The 21,666-nt window shown below is 42.8% G+C and overlaps 1 protein-coding gene across 4 annotated transcripts in view; it reads right to left on the minus strand.

Annotated features, from left to right (window-relative positions):
• The window catches only part of Atxn3 (ataxin 3), a 37,780-nt gene extending 19,879 nt beyond the window's left edge, over nt 1-17,901 (minus strand). Inside the window, exons 1-6 of one of the 4 annotated variants that reach the window (XM_021178564.2) lie at nt 17,797-17,901; nt 9,743-9,907; nt 9,478-9,522; nt 7,223-7,308; nt 6,781-6,847; nt 3,304-3,391 (exon numbers count right to left, since the gene is read on the minus strand). In XM_021178564.2, coding sequence (XP_021034223.1) covers nt 3,304-3,391; nt 6,781-6,847; nt 7,223-7,308; nt 9,478-9,522; nt 9,743-9,907; nt 17,797-17,820 — 475 coding nt within the window. In that variant the 5' untranslated portion in view covers nt 17,821-17,901. Of the gene's footprint in view, nt 1-3,303; nt 3,392-6,780; nt 6,848-7,222; nt 7,309-9,477; nt 9,523-9,742; nt 9,908-17,680; nt 17,770-17,796 lie in introns of those variants that run through there. The other 3 variants (XM_021178563.2, XM_029484599.1, XM_021178565.1) reach the window with 3 other exon arrangements.
• Between the last annotated feature and the right edge of the window lie 3,765 nt (nt 17,902-21,666).

A 21,666-nucleotide genomic window follows, 5' to 3' on the forward strand; every position in this document is an offset into this window, starting at 1 on the left:
TCAAGGAAACCACTAACAGGTAATGTAAGGGTATGGCATAATATACATTTTGTGTTTATAAACGTACTCTGTGGGGCTGGTGAGACGGCTCAGTGGGTGAGCCACGCTGAGGGATGGTGCACAGGTTAACAGCACTCGCTGCTCTTGCAGAGGATTCACATGTGGTTCCTAGCACTTGCCTGGCAGCCCACAGCCATCTGTAACTCCAGTTCTAAGGGATCTGATGATGCCCTATTCTGGCCTCCATGGGCACCAGGCATACACATAAATAAAACACTCATATGCGTTAAATATTAAAATAAACATTTTAAATGTCTTTTGTGGACCTGTTTGATTTAAAATCTTCCTGAACTGCCACACAAAGGTGTTCCAAAGGAAATGTCTAGGCTAAAGAAAACATTCTGAGAATTATGGGAGTACAGATCATAGGCTGTGATTAAAGCAATGCAATGGCACCTCAGGAAGAAGCTGAGCTGAGCCCAGGTCACCCCAAAGTTACACACTGGAAAGGAAGGATGGCCCTCAAAAGGAACCTGGAAACAGCAACTGGTGAGGCAGGCAGACGCCCACATATAAGGCCACTGCGCTAGCTTGGTTGGTGATCAAGGCAGGAAGGGCCCCTTGTGGGTGGGAACATCCCTGGGCTGGTAGTCTTGGTTCTATAAGAGAGCAAGCTAAGCAAGCCAGGGGAAGCAAGCCAATAAGGAACATCCCTCCATGGCCTCTGTCTGCATCGGCTCCTGCTTCCTGACCAGCTTGAGTTCCAGTCCTGACTTCCTTTGGTGATGAACAGCAGTATGGAAGTGTAAGCTGAATAAACCCTTTCCTCCCCAACTTGCTTCATGGTCATGACATTTGTGCAGAAATAGAAAACCTGACTAAGACAATTCCCAAACCAGCTTGAGCCTGGTTAAGTACCTACATCTCAGGTCCAGGCACTAGAGCATCCAGCAGTCAGAAAATATACACAAGGAAAAACCCAAGATGCAGTAAACAGGCCAACAACCCAATATCCCCCTGACCAAACACTGGCAAATACATCAAAGGCAAAAAATAGAGACAAGGAAACTTATAAGAAGATTTAGGGAAAAAAACAAACAACTAACCCAATACAATTATTGAACCTGATTTCAACTCAGATTAAAGTGTGAAAGAAATCATCAGAGGTGAGGGATACGGAACTTAAATGCTGTGTATCTGTGAAATCACAGCTCTGTGGTTAGCCAGCTGGGGATACAAAGCAGAGTGGAGCTCTGCATCACATACACACAGCTGGGATTTTCAATCCCCATCACCACAAAGTGCAACACTTTTACGTATATAGTGCCATTGTATAGTTTTTAATAAATAAACAAACAAACAGAATTTACTTTTAGACACTTAAGTGGACAAGGTATAAAGGAACAGGCCAGGAGGGGAAGGGCACAGGGAGGCACATCACTTCCTCGCCTTTTATATTTGTTTTTAGTTTGGGATGTTTGTTCATTTGTTTGTTTTTTAAATAAGTTTATTGTGTTCTGTTTAGACTAGGAGACCTAAGAATTGAATTCTGGCACTGGTGATGTAGAAGTCACCCGGATAGTGAGAAGAGAGACTTTTGAAGATGACTGGTTTACAGCACAACCCAAGTGGAATGAGTTCAATAGACAATGCACTATAGATAATTCTACTGGAAAAAATTTAAATGGGCAAGCAGCTAAAGTTTCATAAGTTACCAAAAGTGCTTTATTTTTAATCAATGGAGGGAAAGAGATTTTTACCCATGCATAGACTTTTTTTAAGGGAGTGGGAGAATGTTCAACCCAGGAGAGCATTAAACAAAAACTGAATGTTGACTGAACAGGAGCCACAAGGATACAGTACATGTCGAAGGGCTGACCTTACATGGAGGGCCATGCTCATCTATTTTAATAGGCTCAAACCACAAGCTACAGAAACAAAGAGAGAGATCTGCTACCAGAAAGGGAATCATGTCTATGTTCTCAGAAGAATACAAGAGAAAGCCAGAAAGAACAGCAATGTGTAACAAATGGAGAGCTAAGTTGTGAAATAACTATCAAGAAGTCATTTGAAAGCTGTAAGCACAAAATTATAACCAACATATTTCACCTAAGTTTGAAGCCATGTTCAGCTGCTATGATACAGGAAATGTCTAGGGTCAAGAGCTACTTTTCCTGTGGTCAAGATTCTTGTGATTTAGGAATGATGGGGGAGAAAGAGGAATGAAGCCAGGGAATGCAACTGAAGACAGTATCAGAGGCTGGAGAGATGGCTCAGAGCTAAGAGCACTGGCTACTCTCGCAGAGGTCCCAGGTTCTAGTCCAAGCACCTACAGTGGTGACACAATTGTCTGTGAATCCATTTCCAGGAGTCCCAAAACCCTCTTCTGGCCTTTTTGAGAACTGCATGCTTGTAGTGTACACAGAATAATGCAGGCAAACATCACATAAAATAAATTCTTAAAAATCTTTTAAAAAGAAAACAGTCACCAAGCATGGTGGTATGTGGCTTTAAACCCAGCACTTGGGAGGTAGAAGCAGGCAGGTCTCTGAGTTCGAGGCAGCTTGGTCTACAAAGTGAGTTCCAGGACAGCTAGGGCTCTTTTACATAGAGAAACCTTATCTCAAAACAAACAAACAAACAAACAAACAAAACAAAACACCTTGAAGAATCATATAAGAGGAGTTCTGGATCTCATGGTAACTTCAGAGCCTGGTCAAAACAGCAAACTGTCATGAAGGTAGAAGGTGATGGTCAAAGACTGCAATGCTTATGACTAGAATCTGAAGGGAGTTACACTCATTGGCAATGCTAAGACAAGAGTGAACAAAATAATCTTTGAAAGAGGAATAGTTACTGGTGTGGAAATGACTACGAATTTAAGGAAAAGAGACAGATAACCAGACATCCAAACTCTCCAATAAAAATGGCAGCTCACAGATGCCTGCACAAACAGGGCATGGCGAATCCAGGAGGTTACTCAAAGGCACCAGTCTACCAAGTGAACAGTGACTGAAAATGAGCCAACAGGAATGGGAGGAGCATGCCCCTCCTCCTGTGAGCCCTGTGAGGGGAAGGATGGAAAAGCAAAAGAGCACTTAAGAATGGAAAGGAAGCCCCAGGCTCAGGGGATGTCCCAGTGTAGGGAACACTCACACAGAACTGCGTCACCCAAACCACAGCCAGAGATCAGTACCATTACACTCACAAATCAGAGATCAGTGCTTTTATAGTCACAAATCATGACTCAGCTATATTTAAGCTACTTTTAAAGTTTAAAAGTAAACTTTTGATCTTATTTACCTTCTTGCTGTAATTGAGCCAAGAATAGTGCGAGGTATGTATCTGATATTAATTCTGGACCCGTCAACAGAGAATTCAAGTTAAACCACTAGGAAAAAAAATCAGTATTTAAGTTAATGAATATTATATGTAAAAATAATTTCCTATGTTAAGCATATAACCCACCAAAATTTAATAAGACTATATAAATAATAGAAATATATCAAACTGAGAATTTTTAAAGTACTGAATACTGTGACTTTAAAAAAAAAGGCTGAAGCCGGGTGTGGTGGCGCATGCCTTTAATCCCAGCACTCGGGAGGCAGAGGCAGGCGGATTTCTGAGTTCGAGGACAGCCTGGTCTACAGAATGAGTTCCAGGATAGCCAGAGCTATGCAGAGAAACCCTGTCTTGAAAAACCAAAAAAAAAAAAAAAGGCTGAACATTTGTCACTATTAAATGCTTTACTAAAAACAAGAACCTGAACTTCTGAAAGGAGAGCAACTGACAGTATCTTAAGATGTCTTTCTGGGCTGGTGAGATGGCTCAGTGGGTAAGAGCATATGACTGCTCTTCCGAAGGTCTGGAGTTCAAATCCCAGCAACCACATGGTGGCTCACAACCATCCGTAACGAGATCTGACTCCCTCTTCTGGAGTGTCTGAAGACAGCTACAGTGTACTTACATATAATAAATAAATAAATAAATCTAAAAAAAAAAAAAAAAGATGCCCTTCTGATAGCTGTCACTAAGAGGTTTTACACTATCAGGCCAACACCCAGACTCCTGTCATATAGACAGACAAAAAAATGACAGCAACACACTTTTTACTTTGGCCAAAAGACTACAATTTCTAAAAGACACTCTAGGGAGAGAATTTATGACGAGCATTCATTCTGACAAGACCTCAAAGCTATTGCTACGTGTGATTAACAGCATTAGGTAAGTCACAACCTCAGAGGTGCCCTAACTTAAAACAGAAAAATAAAAAGGTGCCAAAGTCATGCTCAACTCCATGCACAACTAAGGGCCCTTCCTGGATTCTGATCCCAGCCACAGTACCTTTTCCAATCATTGCTTTCTGTACACAGGGACCAGGGGCTAGCCTCAGAACTCACAGATCAGCCAAGCCCTCCTGAGTGCTGGGATTAAAGATGTATGCCATCACATCCAGCTAAAACTCTGTTCTTAAACAAGAATATGAATCAGAACCAAGGATCAATATACATATTCTTGCTATCTTTGTACCTGTCAAAGACAAACCAGTTCAAAATGTAAAAAATCCAAAAAAGAGCTAAAAATTTTAAAAGTTCAAAACAATGATTTCTACTAAGTTTTTATGGGTTTTATATTTCCAGACCTTAAAACTCCAGTGATTACTTGAACAGGAAAATAATGCTGGGTGATATTTTTTTTTCTTTTTTAAAAGATTTATTTATTTTATTTATGAATACACTGTAGCTGTCTTCATACCAGAAGAGGGTATCAGACCCTATTACAGATGGTTGTAAGCCACCACATGGTTGCTGGAAATTGAACTTAGGACCTCTGGAAAAGCAGTCCACGCTCTTAGCCACTGAGCCACCTCTCCAGCCCTGGGTCATAATTTTCTAAAGGCACAAATAAACCCTCAGTGGCTACAAGGGAGACGGGCAGAAAAGTTAAATGAAGTTGACCCTGGACCTTTCATAATTAACTCCTGTCCCAGCTAAGCTACCTTACTATACACACCGCCCTTAACTGGCTCCCTATGCACCTTACAAAGAACCTAAAGATTGCTCTTTCCTTATTTTTCTGGAGCAAGAGATGGAATCTTAGGGCCTTGTGCTTATTATAAGTATATCCCTGCCAATGATCTATATCACCAAACACTCACTGAAGACTGGCTCCTTCCAGGTGACTGAATTAAAAGCTAACAGAAAGAAAGAAAGAAAGAAAGAAAGAAAGAAAGAAAGAAAGAAAGAAAGAAAGAAAGAAAGAAAAGAAAGAGAACACAGTGAATTAAATCAATATACATATATACACACAATATATAATTAATATATATTGATTTAACTCACTGTATTCTTTCTAATATATTAATTTTATGTGTGTGTGTGTGTGTGTGTGTGTATGTGCATCATGTGTGTGCCTGATGCCCAGAGGCACCACCTCCACAGAGCTGGAGTTATAGACAGTTGTAAGCCACCATGTGGGTGCTGGGAACCAAACTCAGGTCCTCTGAGAGAGCAGTAAAATCATACTCGCTGAGCCACATCTCCAGGTTCAATGTTCTGTTTCTTATTTATTGTTGGATTTTTAAACACAGGGTCTCACTCTGAAGCTTTGGCTGAGCTCACAGAGATCTCTGCTGGGATTAAAGATGTGCACCACCACACTCGACATTTTCATTTTTTTAATAATCTTTTATATTTCTTTTTTTTTTTAAGTCATTTACTTAATTTATATGAGTTTACTGTAGCTGTCCTCAGAAATACCAGAAGAGGGCATTAGATCCCATTACAGATGGTTGTGAACCACCAGGTGGTTGCTGGGAATTGAACTCAGGACCTCTGGAGAGCAGTCAGTGCTTTTAACCAAAGAGCCATCTCTCCAGCCCCTTTCTTTTTATTTTAAATAACAGTTTTACTAGGGCACATAAAGTAGCCTGCCTTCCCGCTCCCCCATCTTTCTTGAGGGTTTCATTATGTGGTCCAGGCTGGTCTCAAGGTCTTCCTAGGTCACAGGTGTGGGCCACAGCACTGGGATAAACTGCACATACATATATTACCACTTCTACAGTTTGTCGTTTCAAAGAATCTCTATCACCCACATTAACCCATCAACATGACTGAGACTGGAACACCCTAATCAGAGTCCCATCTCCAGGTCCCTCTGGGCCTCTCTCTCGTGTGCCTTCTTCAGCCCTACACAAGCACTAGTCAGTCTACTTTCTGTCATTAGGTCTTAGCTCCCATTTCTAAGATTCATCCATGTTGGGGGTATATTAGCTTTTCATTCCCTTTGACTATATAAGCTGGTTTTCAATAACCAAGCTCCAACATTCTAGTAAGGCCTTACGTGACTAGTTTAAAGCCACGTTCAGTGGTAACTGTGCACAGCTGTAAGTACTGCCAGACACTAGAATCGCCTAAAGAAGCCCATCCCATGATGCTCATTCCCACCATGATCTCAGGCTTTGTTATAGTACTGTGCTAAACACAAATCGTCACACAAAAACATATGCAGCAGTAACCACATATGCACTGTCTTTACTACAAAATTTTCATTATGATATAACATATATAGGTTTATTTTTAAAAATCTGAAGAGAAATTGATTATCTTCTCTTAAGCTAGAAAATTTTTATCTGTTAAATTGAGTCCAGACTTGGGTAGAGTGCACAGAATCCTAGGATACATTCCAAGGAGACCAATATCAAATTTTAGTTTCAAACAGAGTACAGAGTATTATAAAAGGACAAGAAAATAGAAGATATATTAATAGAAGATATATTACCTGCTTGCCTAATTTTCTAACTGTAAACCAGTGTTCTTTATAATTGCATATAAAGGATCTTTCATTTCTAGAAGAAAACAAAACATATACCTGTTAAGTTGGGATAGTAGAGATGTACTAGCAAGTACTCTAAAACTTCTATCATTTACTTAATGATATACTTAATTACTTATTAATACTTAATACTCATTTGAAAAAATAAAAATCGCGTAACTATGCGTTTCCCATAGGAGCTTAGTGATGTTAAGCACAAAACCCCCCACATGACTCAGGGCAGGGCCACCACTGACACTGAAGAAAGGCACCAAAAAGGTGACAGGGTGAAGTCCAAGGGCATCAAATACAGAATAAAGCAAAGACATTCATGATGATTTTGTCCTCATTCAGAAATTACAGCATTAAAAGTCAAATCTAAATAAAGAAATATAGGAAAAAATCTTACATAGGATCAATTCTGAGCCTCTGGTACTCTGGACTGTTGAATAGGATTAGTTCTAAACCCCAAACTTTCAAAGCATTGCTTATAACCTGTCAAGAGAAAAATAACAACTTTCCATGAGCTAAACCTTCAAGTCCAAGTTTAAGTAGCACAGCTACATTGTGTAAGCAACTATACTTCATATATAGTTTGAGGATATAGTTTTTACAAATTATGTCTCCTTGACAGCCCACTAAATCCATAAATAATGTATACATGTGAACTTAATTTTATTTCATTGCAAGTTTGAAAGATGTATTGTTTTATTATTTTTATCTAAGTGTGTCTGAGTGCCTGTGGAGACCAGACGGCATCAGGTGTCCATGTAGGAATTACAGGCAGTTGTAAGCAGTCTACTGTACATGCTGGCAACTGAACTGGTCTTCTTCTGAAATACCATTAAGCATTCTTAAGTGGAAGCCATCTCTCCAGCCCCTCATATCCATTTTGAAAGAGAGCTTTTCCATACTAGGTTTCTGAGAAATGTCAGAAAAGCACAGAATTTGTAGACAGCACTGTCTCAAACATCCAGAAGCACACTCCACACTGTGGGTGCTGCTTGTAAAACTATTCCTTCCTACACTTACTACCTGCAATGGCGGTCACCAAAGGTATATATTAAATAAATTCTCCCTGGGGGTTGAAAAGAAAGGTTTGGGCACTGGGGAGATGACTGTGGTCAACAGTACACACTGTTCTTACAGAACCCAAGCTCAGTTCCCAGCACCCACGTCAGGGCTCCCAACAAACTGTAATGTCAACTGCAGGGTTCCAGTGCCCTCTTCTGTCCTCCACAGACAACAGCACTCATGTGCACATATCCACACATGGGCACATAAATCTTTAAAAAGAAGGTTTGATGTATTTTAAACTTCCAGAGTCATGAACAGAAAATCAAACCTGATGATAGCAAGCTGAAAAAAAAAAAGAGAGAAATTAAGACAACATTCCATCTGTTATCCCAGGAAGGCAAAAAAGAAACACGTACAACTCAGACCAACTACAAGTGCGAGAGAGCAGAGATGGAAGCAGTGACCACAGGAGACCACAGGAGACCACAGGAGACCACAGGAGACCACAGGAGACCACAGGAGACCACAGGAGACAGTGCCGGCTCTCACCTGTGCTCTCAGCACAAGCCCACTGGGCCTCACAATGTCACAAGTGAAGTACTGGGTGGAAATGCTAGAGAATGAGGACTCTAGAAGGGTGGCATAGAAGGAAAGTATAAAGAAAGACACTTGCATAAGTAGATCTCTCAAAAGACAGATTCAGAAAGAATTTGGACAACGCTCATGTCATCAGAATGGACTTCACAAGTACACAAACGAAGTCAGGCATGGGTGCCCAGACTTCAACCCCAACACCTGGGATGCCAAAGCAGGGCTTTGTTCAAGGCCATGCCATGCTAGGCTACAGAAGGACACACACACGCACGCACGCACGCACGCACGCACGCACGTACGTACGTATGTATGTATGTATGTATGTATGTATGTAAAACCACAGGGCTGGAGGTTTTCTCTAGAGCAGAATACTTGTCTTAGATATCATCCCCAGCACTATAAAGAATAAACCAACACAGAACTAAAATAGAACCTAAAGTACTGGGTTGTGGCTTGGTGTCAGTTTGAGCTCAGCACATGCAAGGCCTTGAGGCCAATCTCCATACCACCCTTCAGAGGGCTACAACCTGCATGGCAGGAATCCAATCCTGGAGGATGATTTAAATAGAAGACTGCAAGACACTGCAATTTCTCAGATATGCCAGAGATGGGGAGTTTGAAGCACTGTAATTTATTAGAGTTATTAGCACCTACATGCAAATTAAGCAATCTCTCTTAGAAAGTAATTTTTAAAAGCCCCATTCTAAACTGACTGTGGTAGCACACACCTATAATTTCAGTCTGGAGACACAGAGGGGAAGACGATCACAAGTCTCAGACCAGCAAAGACTGTATAGGCAGCAAGAGCTTGCCTGTCCTAAGCATGTGAGCAGTCAAAGCCGTTTTAAAGTGAGGAGTCTACTGTCCTGTGTTCATCTCTGCACGTGTAGCACTCTGGAGTGTCTTCTCTTCTGCATACAGTTTACAGGAGGAGCTGCAGAAGCCTCCATCGTTACATAAAAAGCTGTGGCACACTGTGGCACATCAACCACAACTGAGCCTCAGGACAAGCGGGGCTGGAAATGAGGCAGCGCTGCCCTCTGGACTACTTACTTGAATAGAGAAAAAGCCGCTGTCGTCCATATTTCCAGAAGGCTGCTGTTCAATTTTCATGGGCAGTAGTTGTGGGCAGAGGGGGATGGGAAGAGGGTTAAAATTAGTGTGCACATTTAACAGAACACGCTGTACCCCATTTACCAAGGGAGGAGCAGAGTTATAATTAACAAGTCAGACTCCTGGGGGAGAACGGCTCATCCTCCTCTACAGAGCACCCGCACCGCCAAAATAAAACGGGACTCAGTGAGTCTAAAATCAGTACCTGTAGAAATGTGCGGTAGTCTTCACTAGTGACTCCTCCTTCTGCCATTCTCAGCCTTTCCTCTTCATCTAGCTGGTGTGCAATGGAGGATAGCTCCACAGGGCTAAAATACTCTCCTTGCAATAGGTTATTCAGGCAATGCTGAGCACAAAGTGAGCCTTCTTGCTAGTGTTTCCAAAAGAAAAAATTCAAATGTCATCAAGCGGATCTGTACAATATCTCCTAAAAGTGTAATTACTAACTTTTTAATGCAGTCAAAACAAACTTTGTAAGCCCCATGCAAACCTGATTTCACAAGCACATACATTTTCCTTGCCCATGTATATTCTACAGCTACTTTAGGAACAAAAATGAAGAACGTTTTACAGTATAATTCATCTATCCAATCACATAAACCTAAAAATTAATCTATAAAAACATTTAGCCTTTGAATTTTTCAGTACCTATTAGAATTTACCTTTAGAAATTCCACAGCAAATTACTACTGCAAAAGGGGACATGAACCTCTAGAACATCCATTCTTGTAACAAGATGGTTGCTGTTCGACCTTAAAAGCTGTCCTTTCAAATTCAAGAACTGGGTAAGTGAGACCAATCCTGTCTCACTTTAAGTGAAGGCCCACAGTTCTAGAGCAGAGGCTCTCATCAGCCAACTTTGCAGGTTCCTTGTAACATGGAGAAAAGAAAAACAGTCCCAAGTCCATGTCCACGAGTAGACAGTAGTAAGAGGAACTGCAGCCAACTTCAGTTCCCTAAGGGGTCATTAACATCCTCCCCATGACGGGTGGACACATTGTCCCATAGGTCCAGGGGCTTCTTGCACTGGCTAGGTGGCTTTCATACACAACTGGCACCCAGCCCAGCTCCATATCCAGACTGCCTGACAGTGGGCAGCTTGCTTGTCATTCTCCTGGACCAACAGTATTGCTTTCCGAAGAATGAGACACATGAGTAGATGAGTCCGGTGGACACAGACCCTAACTCTGCCTTTCTGGAAGGCAAAGGCAGATGGGAAAACACTTCCTTCTGTTAACTCTGGCCCTCTAAAGGGCCAGTGAGGCCTACTGAACTCAACCTGCCTGACAACATGCCCCCTGGTCTGAGCTATGTTACATGGCAGATGATGACTCCAAAGAGCACCTGCAAGATGCACCCCCCGCCAAACACACACATACACACACACACACACACACACACACACCAATGTATCACTCCTACAGAAACAAAATGTAATTGCTGAAGTAGATATAGCATACATGTCTGCTATGGACCAGGAAGGGAGAGTTCAGAGAGCTTGAGTCTGACAGAGAGCTAAAATATCTTATCCTCAGAATTCTTTGCCTCCTTTAATGTTGATTTACTGCTAGAAGCAACTTCCACTGAATACCAATTACCATGAGGTCAGGACAGACAGATGTTCTACTTATATTCTAGTGGAAATGTAATCATTTCACAAGATAGTCTAGTGGCTAAGAGATACAAAAAGATGCTCAACTTCATTAGTCATCAGGGAAATGTATACCAAACCACAACAGAAGATGGCTCAGCGGGTAACAGGGCCTGCTGTCAATCCCCAAATACTACTGTAGAAAGAAAGAGCTGACTCCTGAGTACCTGTCCCCACATGCACACCTAGCCACGTGTAGGCCTGCACTCACATACATGCCACATACACAGGCACACGCAAACAATAAATTAAAAATATATTTTTAAACATTACACTTATTGACTGCTTGGAGGGAATACAGGATGATAAAGGACAACTTGCAGAATTTAATTTTCTCCTTCCACAGTGTGTGTTCCAAGGACTGAACTCAAGATTACAAGGCTTGGTGGCAAGTGCCTTTACATGCTGAGCTAACCTGTCAGTCCCTAAAAAAAGTTTTTGTTTTTGTTTTTGAGACAAGGTCTCAATAAGTAGCTCTGGCTAGCCTGGAACTCACTATGTAAACCACGATGGCCTCAAATTCATATTAATCTGTTTGCTTCTGACTCTGAGTGCTCCAATTAACTGGAGCTGTATCTGGAATGAGTTACAACTCAGAATTGGAGGGCTTACCTGTGATCTAGATCTTGAGGCCAAAAGACACAAGTTTCTGACCTGGATCTTGGCATGGAGATCTAGAGGCATAGTGGTCAGGCACAGTAGTACTTGCCTTTAATCCCAGGAGACTGAGGGAAGGAGATCTCTGAGTTCAAGGTCAGCCTGAGACAAAGTAAGTCCCAGATCGAGGCAAGGTATTACACACCTTTAATCTGGGCCACACCTTCTGCAGAAGGCCTACCTAAGGACATTAGAAGCAGGAAGATTCACTCTTCTATGCCTGCTTGCACTTACTTGCCAGCACATCTGTTGAAACCTACTTCTACAGAAGACCAGCTGAAACAACTAGCCTCGTGGGACCGAGCAACTATAGATTCTTGGACTTCCATTCACAGCTGACCACTGTTGGGTTAGTTGGACTACAGACTGTAAGTCATTACAATAAAATCCCTCAACATAAAAGGATATTCCGTAAGTTTTGTGACTCTAGAGAACCCTGACTAATACAACCACCACACCTAGCTAAGAAAAAAAAAGTACTTTTACAAAAGAAACACATGGTGTTCTACTACTATACAGTCTCCAGAACAGCTACTACAGTGGGAGGTTTAGAATGACAGAAAACCATTGTTACAGGAGCGAGTATAAATTAGTGAACCAACTCTACAACAATCCTCAGTCGTTACCAAAGCTTAACAGCTGTGTGCTGTGATTAGACACATACATACACTGCAGATGCACTCACTACAGCACTACCTACAGGCTTTCCAAACTGGAAAGCACCCAAAGACAGTTTGAACACAGAATTACATTAACAAAAGAACACTATATAAGAATAAAAGTAAATTAAACACAACTATAACAATATGGATGAATCTCTCAAACACTGTTAAAAAGTAAAAAACACAACACTCAAAAGAGTAGACACCAGAGCTAAGGATGGAGCTAGTCTGTACAAGGACCTGGGTTCAATCCCCAAAACTATCAGCAATCAAACACAGACAGTTAAAGTGCAGGATGGGGTGGATGAGAGGAGCCTAGGGACCCGAGTCCTATCCCTGGAACTGACTCAAAAGTGGAAGAAAATTCCGCAAAGCTTCCCTTTGATCTCTATACAGATGCTTTGGTATATGTGTCCATTCATACAACATATCAAGCAGAGATACACAGGAGTAAAAAATTTAAGTGCATGCCTTTCCTTTCCTTTCCTTTCCTTTCCTTTCCTTTCCTTTCCTTCTCTCTTCTTTTTTTCATTTCTTTTCTTTTTCCTTCCCCCCAACCTCCCTCTGTGGAGCCTAGCTATCCTGGAACTCACTCTGTAGACCAAACTGGCCTTGAACTCAGAGATCCACCTGCCTCTGCCTCCCAAGTGCTGGAGTTAAAGACCTATATGGCTAATCTCAGTCTCGGAAGTTAGGTTTTCCTTGTAGGAGCAGGCACTGAGGAAGAGCCGGTTCCTGGAAGAAAGCATAGGAGGTGTTCAGGGAGACAGTCTGTGACTTCACCCAAGGGCTGTTTCCGTGCGTGCTCCCTCAACTGCACGTTCTCATAATTTGTGTGTTCTTGAATATGAAATGCTTGATTTAAAACATTCAAATAGGGCTGGTGAGATGGCTCAGTGGGTAAGAGCACCCGACTGCTCTTCCGAAGGTCCAGAGTTCAAATCCCAGCAACCACATGGTGGCTCACAACCATCCGCAACGAGATCTGGCGCCCTCTTCTGGAGTGTCTGAAGACAGCTACAGTGTACTTACATATAATAAATAAATAAATAAATCTTTAAAAAAAAACAAACAAACAAACAAACAAAAAAAAAACATTCAAATAAGAGGGCCAGGCATGGCAGTAAACAACTCGGGAAGCAGAGGCAGGAATACTCCTGTGAGTTCCTGGCCTGTTACCTACATAGTGAGACCTTGTCTCAAAAAGAAATCAGGACAGCCAGGACTATATGGAGAAACTCTGTCTCGAAAAAAAAAAAAAGAAAGAAAGAAAGATAGAAATCAACAGCTATCTAACATGGTAACCAGGCATTCACCTTGGGGAACAGCTATGATGACTCCTCAGTCCTATTGCTAGACACTATGCTTCAGTGTGGGGTTCCTAAGCTATGGTTTTTATGTGTATAGGTGTTTTGCTTGTATGTGTGTCTGCACCATGTACATGCCTAGTATGTATGGAGGCCAAAAGACGATGCTGGACCTTCTGAGACAATTTTAAGTCATCAGATGGGTGCTGGGGACCCTGGGTGCTTATAACCACTGAGCTCCTGGTCACGTTTCATACAGAAATAATGGCGTCCAGTTTTTTGATAAAACATTCTTGTTATTAATAATTGGAATTTGGAGGCTGGAGAGATGGCTCAGGAGTTAAGAACACTTGATATTCTTACAAAGGACCTGGGTTCTGTTCCCAGAATCTACAGGGAAACTCACGACTAGTTAATAATTGCAGTCCTAAAGGATCTGGCACCCTCTCCTGGCTTCCTCAGTCACTGTCTGCGCATGGTGCACTTGATTCCTGAAGACACTCATACACATAAAAATAACTAAATCTTTAAATACACATAAAAATAACTAAATCTTTAAAAAAATCAAAAGTACCTATCTCATTATGCCCAATTCATGTGTATTGGGAATGGATAAAACTTAAGCTTTATTCACACAAGGCAAGCACTCTACCAAATGTGCTACATTCACAGTCTCTAAAACAAGTAGCTTTTTTATTATGGAAATAAGCACTTAATGCAGGGCGGTGGTGGCACACGCCTTTAATCCCAACACTTGGGAGGCAGAGACAGGTGGATTTCTGAGTTCGAGGCCAGCCTGGTCTACAAAGTGAGTTCCACGACAGCCAAGGCTACACAGAGAAACCCTGTCTCGAAAGAACCAAAAAAAAAAAAAAAAAAAAGAAAGAAAGAAAATAAGCACTTAAAATGAAACCATGACCAAGTAAAATGGCACTGCTACAGGACGTTTGTTTTACATTTCTAATATGATTAATGGAAGGAAACAACAAATTGTTCAAATCAATTTAAAAATCATATTGCCACAGGCTGTCAAATTCTACACGAACCAAAAGGCTGTGACCATGCAGACCTAAGTTCAATCCCGAGGACCCGCACAGTGGTAGGAGAGGACCAACCCCTGCAACCCGTCCTTGGACCTCCATATGTACGCAGTGGCATGCACGGAGAACCCCCTGCATACATATGTGATACAATATAATAAAACACTTTTCTATTTCACACAAGAGGAAGAGAAACTCTTTTTGCTATTAAAATTCTACAAGTTGGGGGTCCATATTTTATTGTGCTAGGCTCAGAAGATGAACACACTACACTTCCACTCTTCCAAGATAGTCTAAAAAAAAATCACAAAAGGAGTCTGCTTGCCTCTGCCTCCCAAGTACTAGGATTGAAGGCATACGCTATCGTGCCTGGCTGACACCTGCTTTTATATCTAATTTAATAGGAAGCATTCAAAGGGGTTAAATGTAAAATTAATTCCAAGAGAAAGTGGTTGATGTCTCCTCTAGTTAATTTACTGGCTAAAGGCAAGTTATGGAAGGGAAAAGAATTCTCTGGAAAATAGCAATTATGTTAAATATTCCCAGTCTGGCCTCTTCTACAGTCACAGGTACATTCTCTTGAAATATCCTATAACTTCATTAAGTTTTCCCTTGCTTCATACAGTTAAATTAATGATAAAGGCAAATGAGCTCTCCAGGACTGGGGAGATGCCTGCCAATAAGGTGCTTGCCATANTTNCCTTAGGATCTGAGTTTAATCCCCAGAACCTTCATGTAAAAAGCCATGCATGGTGGTACCCATTTGTAACTATAGAGCTGGAGAGGTAAAAATGGGCAGATACCTGGAAGTCATACTTTAACCTACTTGTGAGGAACACCACCAATGTTGTCTTCCTGCCTCTAAATGCATATGCACATGTGCACCCCCATACACACACACACACACACACAAGGCAAAGGTATTTCTCAAGTATTTATTAAGTATATACACCTGCTAATACCTAAATGACTTCTGGGTAAGCAGATGTGTACCTGTGCATGCATGTTTGCATACATGTTCTCGTGCATGTGTGTACATGCAGATGTATACATACATGTGCTAAAGGTCTAAGTCAGATGTCCTCCTCAGCTGCTCTCCACCTTATCTTTTGAGATAGTCTTGCACTGAGCCTAGTGCTCACCATTCAGCTGGACTGACTGACGTATCAGCACCCAGAAACCCACTTGTCTGTCTATTCCCTGCCTCGAGTGTTGGGGATACAAACACACACTGGGATCTGAACTCGGGCTTCCATGCTTATACAGCAAGCACTTTGTAAGCCTAGCATTTTGCATATACCAATTCAGTAGTCACCTTCACTGAAATCTGCTCAAATGAGAAACAGTATTGTCAAGAAGGTATTGTGGGAGATGGAGAGATGGCTGTATTTCCTTCCCTTCTCTCCCTTCCCCTCAGGGTCAAGACCACTCTGGGCTCTCCCAAATGTGTCTGCCCCTGGCTCTGCTCTCCCGAATCTCTTTAATAAACTTGCTCCTCCACCATAAATAGGAAAAGTCATGTCCTTCCCATTTCTTTTTTCATTCACCCTAGAGATGACTCAGTGAGTAAAGGGGCTTGCTAAAAGCCTGAGACACCCAGAACCCACACCAAGTTGGAAAGAAAGAACTAACTTTATAAAGTCCTCCCTGACCTCCACACAAGCACATACACGCAAACAGTAACTTTTTTTTTTTAAGAATGAATGGCAAGAGTCTCATGAAGCAGTGTATAAAGTGTTCAAGATATAACATGTTTAAAACGGGTCTTAAACCAAAGCCTTTGGAAAATTAATTACAAATGAATGTGGGGAGGGGGAGCTCACTCAGAGTCATAGCACATGGTCATGATCCCAGCCAGCTCTCAGGAGCCAGAGACAGGAGGATGGCGGGTCTGGAGCCAACTTGGGCTACAAGAAATCCTGTCACAAACTAACTTGTTCCAGTTCCAAAACACTCAAAAATGTCTTCTTAAGAGCACTTCATTTAACAACGTCCTTAGATTCACATCATTTTTGTCTTTCTTTTGTTGTGCGTGGATTTTAAACACTATGCGAAAATGCTCCTTTACAAGTGATAAAAACAAAGGCCTTTGCTCCCAACAAAATAATAGTCTCAACTAGCAACCCTCTCCAAACCTAATATGATTATGAAACATGGTTGTCCGAGAAACACCCAAATGACTTGATAATTGTATGCGAGCATAGACCAGTTTCTCAAGATGTCACAACAATACTTTTAAGCGTCGTCACTTAGGAATTAAGGTGAGGAAGAGACTAGCCAAATCACACAGTAGAACGATTCTAATCTATCCATAATACCTAAAAACAAAGCTGGCCTCCTGGTCCGGAAAAATGGGAGAACAACCCAAACATCCCCGTAATAAAAACTCTTATGACGACTTCCCTCCGGGGTTTCCTACTTTACTTCCTAAGTGTCAGGCCCTTCAATGGGAAAGCCACGGTCACAACTGCAGAAAGACGTGGGATGGATTATCAAGATCTAAATGCATGGGGCATTCCATTATAGAACTGAGTTGAGAGAGAAAGTTGGATCTGCCAGAGGATAGGTTAGGGGGCGTGGGTGGAGTTGGGAAGGGTCCGCCAGGTGCTGAAAAGGCGACTCGCTAGACTAAACCCTAAGAGAGAAGAGAGAAGAAACCCGAAAAGGTGTGGCAAGTAGACAAGGAACGCCCGCGCTAGTCCTCCGGGTGAAGCCCCCCGAAATGCCCAGGCTACCCGCCCGGTCTTCTAGGGCGAGGGTGCCGGGGACGCATGCCGGAGGCTTCACGAGCGGAGCCATGGGAAGAAGGCAGGAAGCACCCCTCACCCAGCCAGGTCGGGATGGGGGCGCTCGGGCCCCGCCTGAGTTCCTGAAGCGGCGTCGCTGCTCCCCACGCCCGCCGCCGAGCCGCGGACGGCTCCCCACCGAACGCCCACACTCACTTTCTCGTGGAAGATGGACTCCATGTTTATTTGTCTGGAGCCAACGGCCCCGGCGCGGAGCAGCCCCCTCCAGCAGCTCCGCCCCCGGCCCCACCCCTCAGCCCCGGTCCGCCCCGCCCTAACCACGTGCCTCTCGCCAACCAATCACTACTGCGGGCGCACGTCACGAGGCACGCGAGCCAGGGAGCACGGGACACGTGACCTGGGCGGCGTTGGTCCTCCCGCGGCAAGCGTGAGGCTGCGGCGCCGCCTGCTGTGCGGAGGAACTTCTCTACGCGGGACAGTCTTGTGATTCTAGGGTTCTAGAAGAGAATCCTCGCAGCCAAGTTTTAGGTTCTTTTTTTTCCATTTCCACCTTCTTTGGTACTTTCTTCTCATCTTCATGTGAGCAACTCCTCTCCCACTGAAGACCTCATTCCCGAAGAGGCATTCTCCACATACCTAATATTTGTGTAAAAACTATAGCTAATTTAGGGCTGACTTAGAATAGTCCAGTTGTAAGCGCAATTTAATACGGCATTTTTTGATGTGTGTCTGTTGTAATATTATACAAATGAAGAAATGTAGGTACGAAGAAATTAGCACAGCACACTGTCCAACATAGTTGGCTGTTGGAATGAATATCAGGTCCCCGGGTAAAAACGCAATCTCTGAAGGAGGAAGCGTCGGTGGGGAAGTGAAAAATCCAGCAAAATATTGAGTGGCTCGCGCCGGGGATGGGGGTGGGGAGGGAGGATTGACAAAGATTAAGCGTTGTATTGGGCGTTGTATCTTGTATGATGGAACCATTTTAGGTTCTTCAGTGTAGCAAAGGCCCAGTCTCCTAAAGGCTCATTGTACCTGAAGGTAAGGAAGGAGTATGTTGTGTTGGAGGACAGCTGCGCTATGCCAGCCTGTAGCCAGGGTTACATAGGAGGACCCTGTCCACCACCTCCCTACCAAAAAAAAAAAAAAGCTACAGGCTTACAGGCATTTAAAGATTTTTAAAACTAGAGACATGGGGTCAAATTCGGATTTTAGAGGATCACTGGGGAACAGAATACTTGAAAGGCATTTTTGGGAGAAATGAAGAGACTGTGGTGGTCAGGACTCCAGTAGTGATTTGAGAATGGAGAGAGACCACTTTGAAGCTTTAGGAAACAGAAGACTTTGGTGAGGGCCTGGGGTGGAATGGGGGTATTGTTAGGAAAGACTTGTGGGTTTGTTTCCGCTCTAGGTAACCTAAAGCAGAAGTGATACTCCAACCAGAAATACTTTACAGAATGAGTAAGGTCTTGGGAAGAGAGAAGAAAAGGCTTTTAATTTAGAAAATAATGAGTTTACATGTCTCTGCAACTAAAGGTCCTTGTGATGGTTTGTATATTCTTGGACCAGGGAGTGGCACCGTTTGGAAGTTTGGCCTTGTTGGAACAGGTGTGACCTGGTTGGAGTAGGTGTGTCACGGTGGGCGTGGGCTTAAGACTCTCACCCCAGTTGCCTGGAAGTCAGTCTTCCACTAGCCAGTCTTTGGATGAAGACATAGAACTCTCAGCACTGCCTGTGCCATGCCTGCCTGGATGCTGCCATGCTCCCACCTTGATGATAATGGACTGAACCTCTGAACCTGACAGCCAGCCCCAACTAAATGTTGTTTTTTATAAGACTTGCCTTGGTCATGGTGTCTGTTCACAGCAGTAAAACCCTAACTAAGACAGTACTTCTGTGGAGTGATAGATGGCAGGCCTGGAGTTTACAGACGCTGTTTTAAGCTGTGAGGTGAGAGTCATTGCTGTTTAGAAGGGCTAGCGAGATGGGTGTGTCCTTAAGAGCATTTGCTGCTTCTCTCGTAGAGGACCTGGGTGTGATTCTCAGAGCCCACAAGATTCAGGGGATCTGTTGCTTCTGCAATGTACCTGGGATGCACAGGGATGCTCATACAGTCATGCAGGCAAGCACTCCTACACATACAATATAAAGAAAAAAAAGTTAAAACACAAGGTAACTAAAACCATAAAGACTGAGTATTATCTTAGAGAAAAGGAAGAGATTGAAAAGAGGGTGGAGAGCTAAGCCCTAAAGATAGAGCAGTAGGCACAAAGGGTACAAATGCTGCTGAGTATACTGAAGTGGAAGGCCCCGGGGGGAATGCTTCAAGGACAAGTAGGTGTCACATGCTCCCAGGAAGTCCAGGGGCAGAAAGACTCACAAGAGACTGCTCAGTTTTGTTGTTGAGATCATTTTTGTGAGACAAGTTCAAGAAAGGAAGTGAGAGGCAAGAAAATGAAGACTGCCAGTGACAACCAGCTAGCGTCTTTAGCTCAGAAAGTAAACAACTAGGAGGCTTCAGGAAGTCCCTGAAACTGACAAGATTCACTAGGCTCCTCCTTCCCCAAGCATACATAAACAGTAGGACTACTGAGAGACACTCTCCAAAAAGCAGAGTTGCCTAGAAGAGGCTCACATCAACTGAACTGCCTGGAAGAAGCAGAGACGAGCCACATTGCCTGTAGGGGACACTTCACTCTGTTGAGCTATCTGCAAGGTATGTAGTGTGACCCATGTTTCCAGATTTTGTGAGCTGTTAACTTGCTGGAGTGGGCTTTGGTGTCATTTCTGCTCCAGTTAGTAATCTCAATAAAACTCATTGGTTCACCAAGTTGGACTTTGGTGGTATCCTTCCTTTGGCCTGTCATCAGTTCTCTGGGTAGATGTTCACAGTTCTCCAGGAACAGTGTCACACAACATAGGGATAGCCTATGTGCTTAAGGAATTGTGGCTTAACCAGGAAAATACAGCCTCCTAACAAGAAAATGCAGTGTTTACTAATGTTTTGATTTTTTTTTTTAAGATGCAATTGTTCAAGTGAGTATATGAAGCTGGGCTACTATAAATGCACAGGGTAAATTACTATCAGAGATTAAATGCTCAGTTATGGAGGCTGGGGAGTCCAAGATGAAGGCTAGAGCAGACCAAATGTCTCAGGAGAGGTTTTTTTGTTTTTTGTTTTTTTCATTGATGTGCCTTTTGTGTGTCCTTATGTGGCAAAAGAGTAAAGAGGACCAGCAAGCTCTCTTCAGCCTCCTTTATAGGACACACTTATTTAAAGGGTAACTGGAGGGCTGGAGAGATGGCTCCATGGTTAAGAGCACGTGCTTCTCTCGTAGGGGACAGCTGTACTCTCATGACCAGGACACAGTCATATCCTCTTAATGCTAATACACCTTTCAACCTGTAAACTTTGGAGATGACACAATTTAGGTGATAGTACTAGAGCTGGAGACTTGTTTGTGATTCCCTTTCTGTAACTGTTACATTTGCCCTTCACTCCAGTTTTAGATACTGTGTATCTATCTCCCACACCTTCTCCCCCTGTTATATCCCCACTGCTAAGTTCAAACCATCTGGACTCTTGTGTAGTCCATTCCCCAGAACTATGAGTTGACCCACCATAATATGTCCAGTCCATGGCATTGTCAGTGACCATGTTTGTTTCGTTGTTTGTTTGTTTTTGTTTTTTGAGACAGGGTTTCTCTGTGTAGCCCTGGCTATCCTGGAACTCACTCTATAAACCAGGCTGGCCTCGAACTCAGAAGTCTGCCTGCCTCTGTCTCCCAAGTGCTGGGATTAAAGGCATGTATCACCACTGCCCAGCTGCGACCTTTCAAACATACAAATCTCACCAACTTTTCTTTTATTGAACAAGTAACAGTTGCTGTGCCTAGCACTGAGACATAACAAAAGATAGTCTCACTGTTTTCTTCTTTCTTTTCAAGTGGGGTTTCTTTCTTTTCTTCCTTTCTTTCTATATATCTATAAAAGATTTATTTATTTATTTATTTAATGTACATGAGTACACTGTAGCTGTCTTCAGACACACCAGAAGAGGGCATC

Source organism: Mus caroli, chromosome 12 (genome assembly GCF_900094665.2).
Source record: "Mus caroli chromosome 12, CAROLI_EIJ_v1.1, whole genome shotgun sequence".
In the NCBI taxonomy this organism is placed as follows: Eukaryota; Metazoa; Chordata; class Mammalia; order Rodentia; family Muridae; genus Mus; species Mus caroli.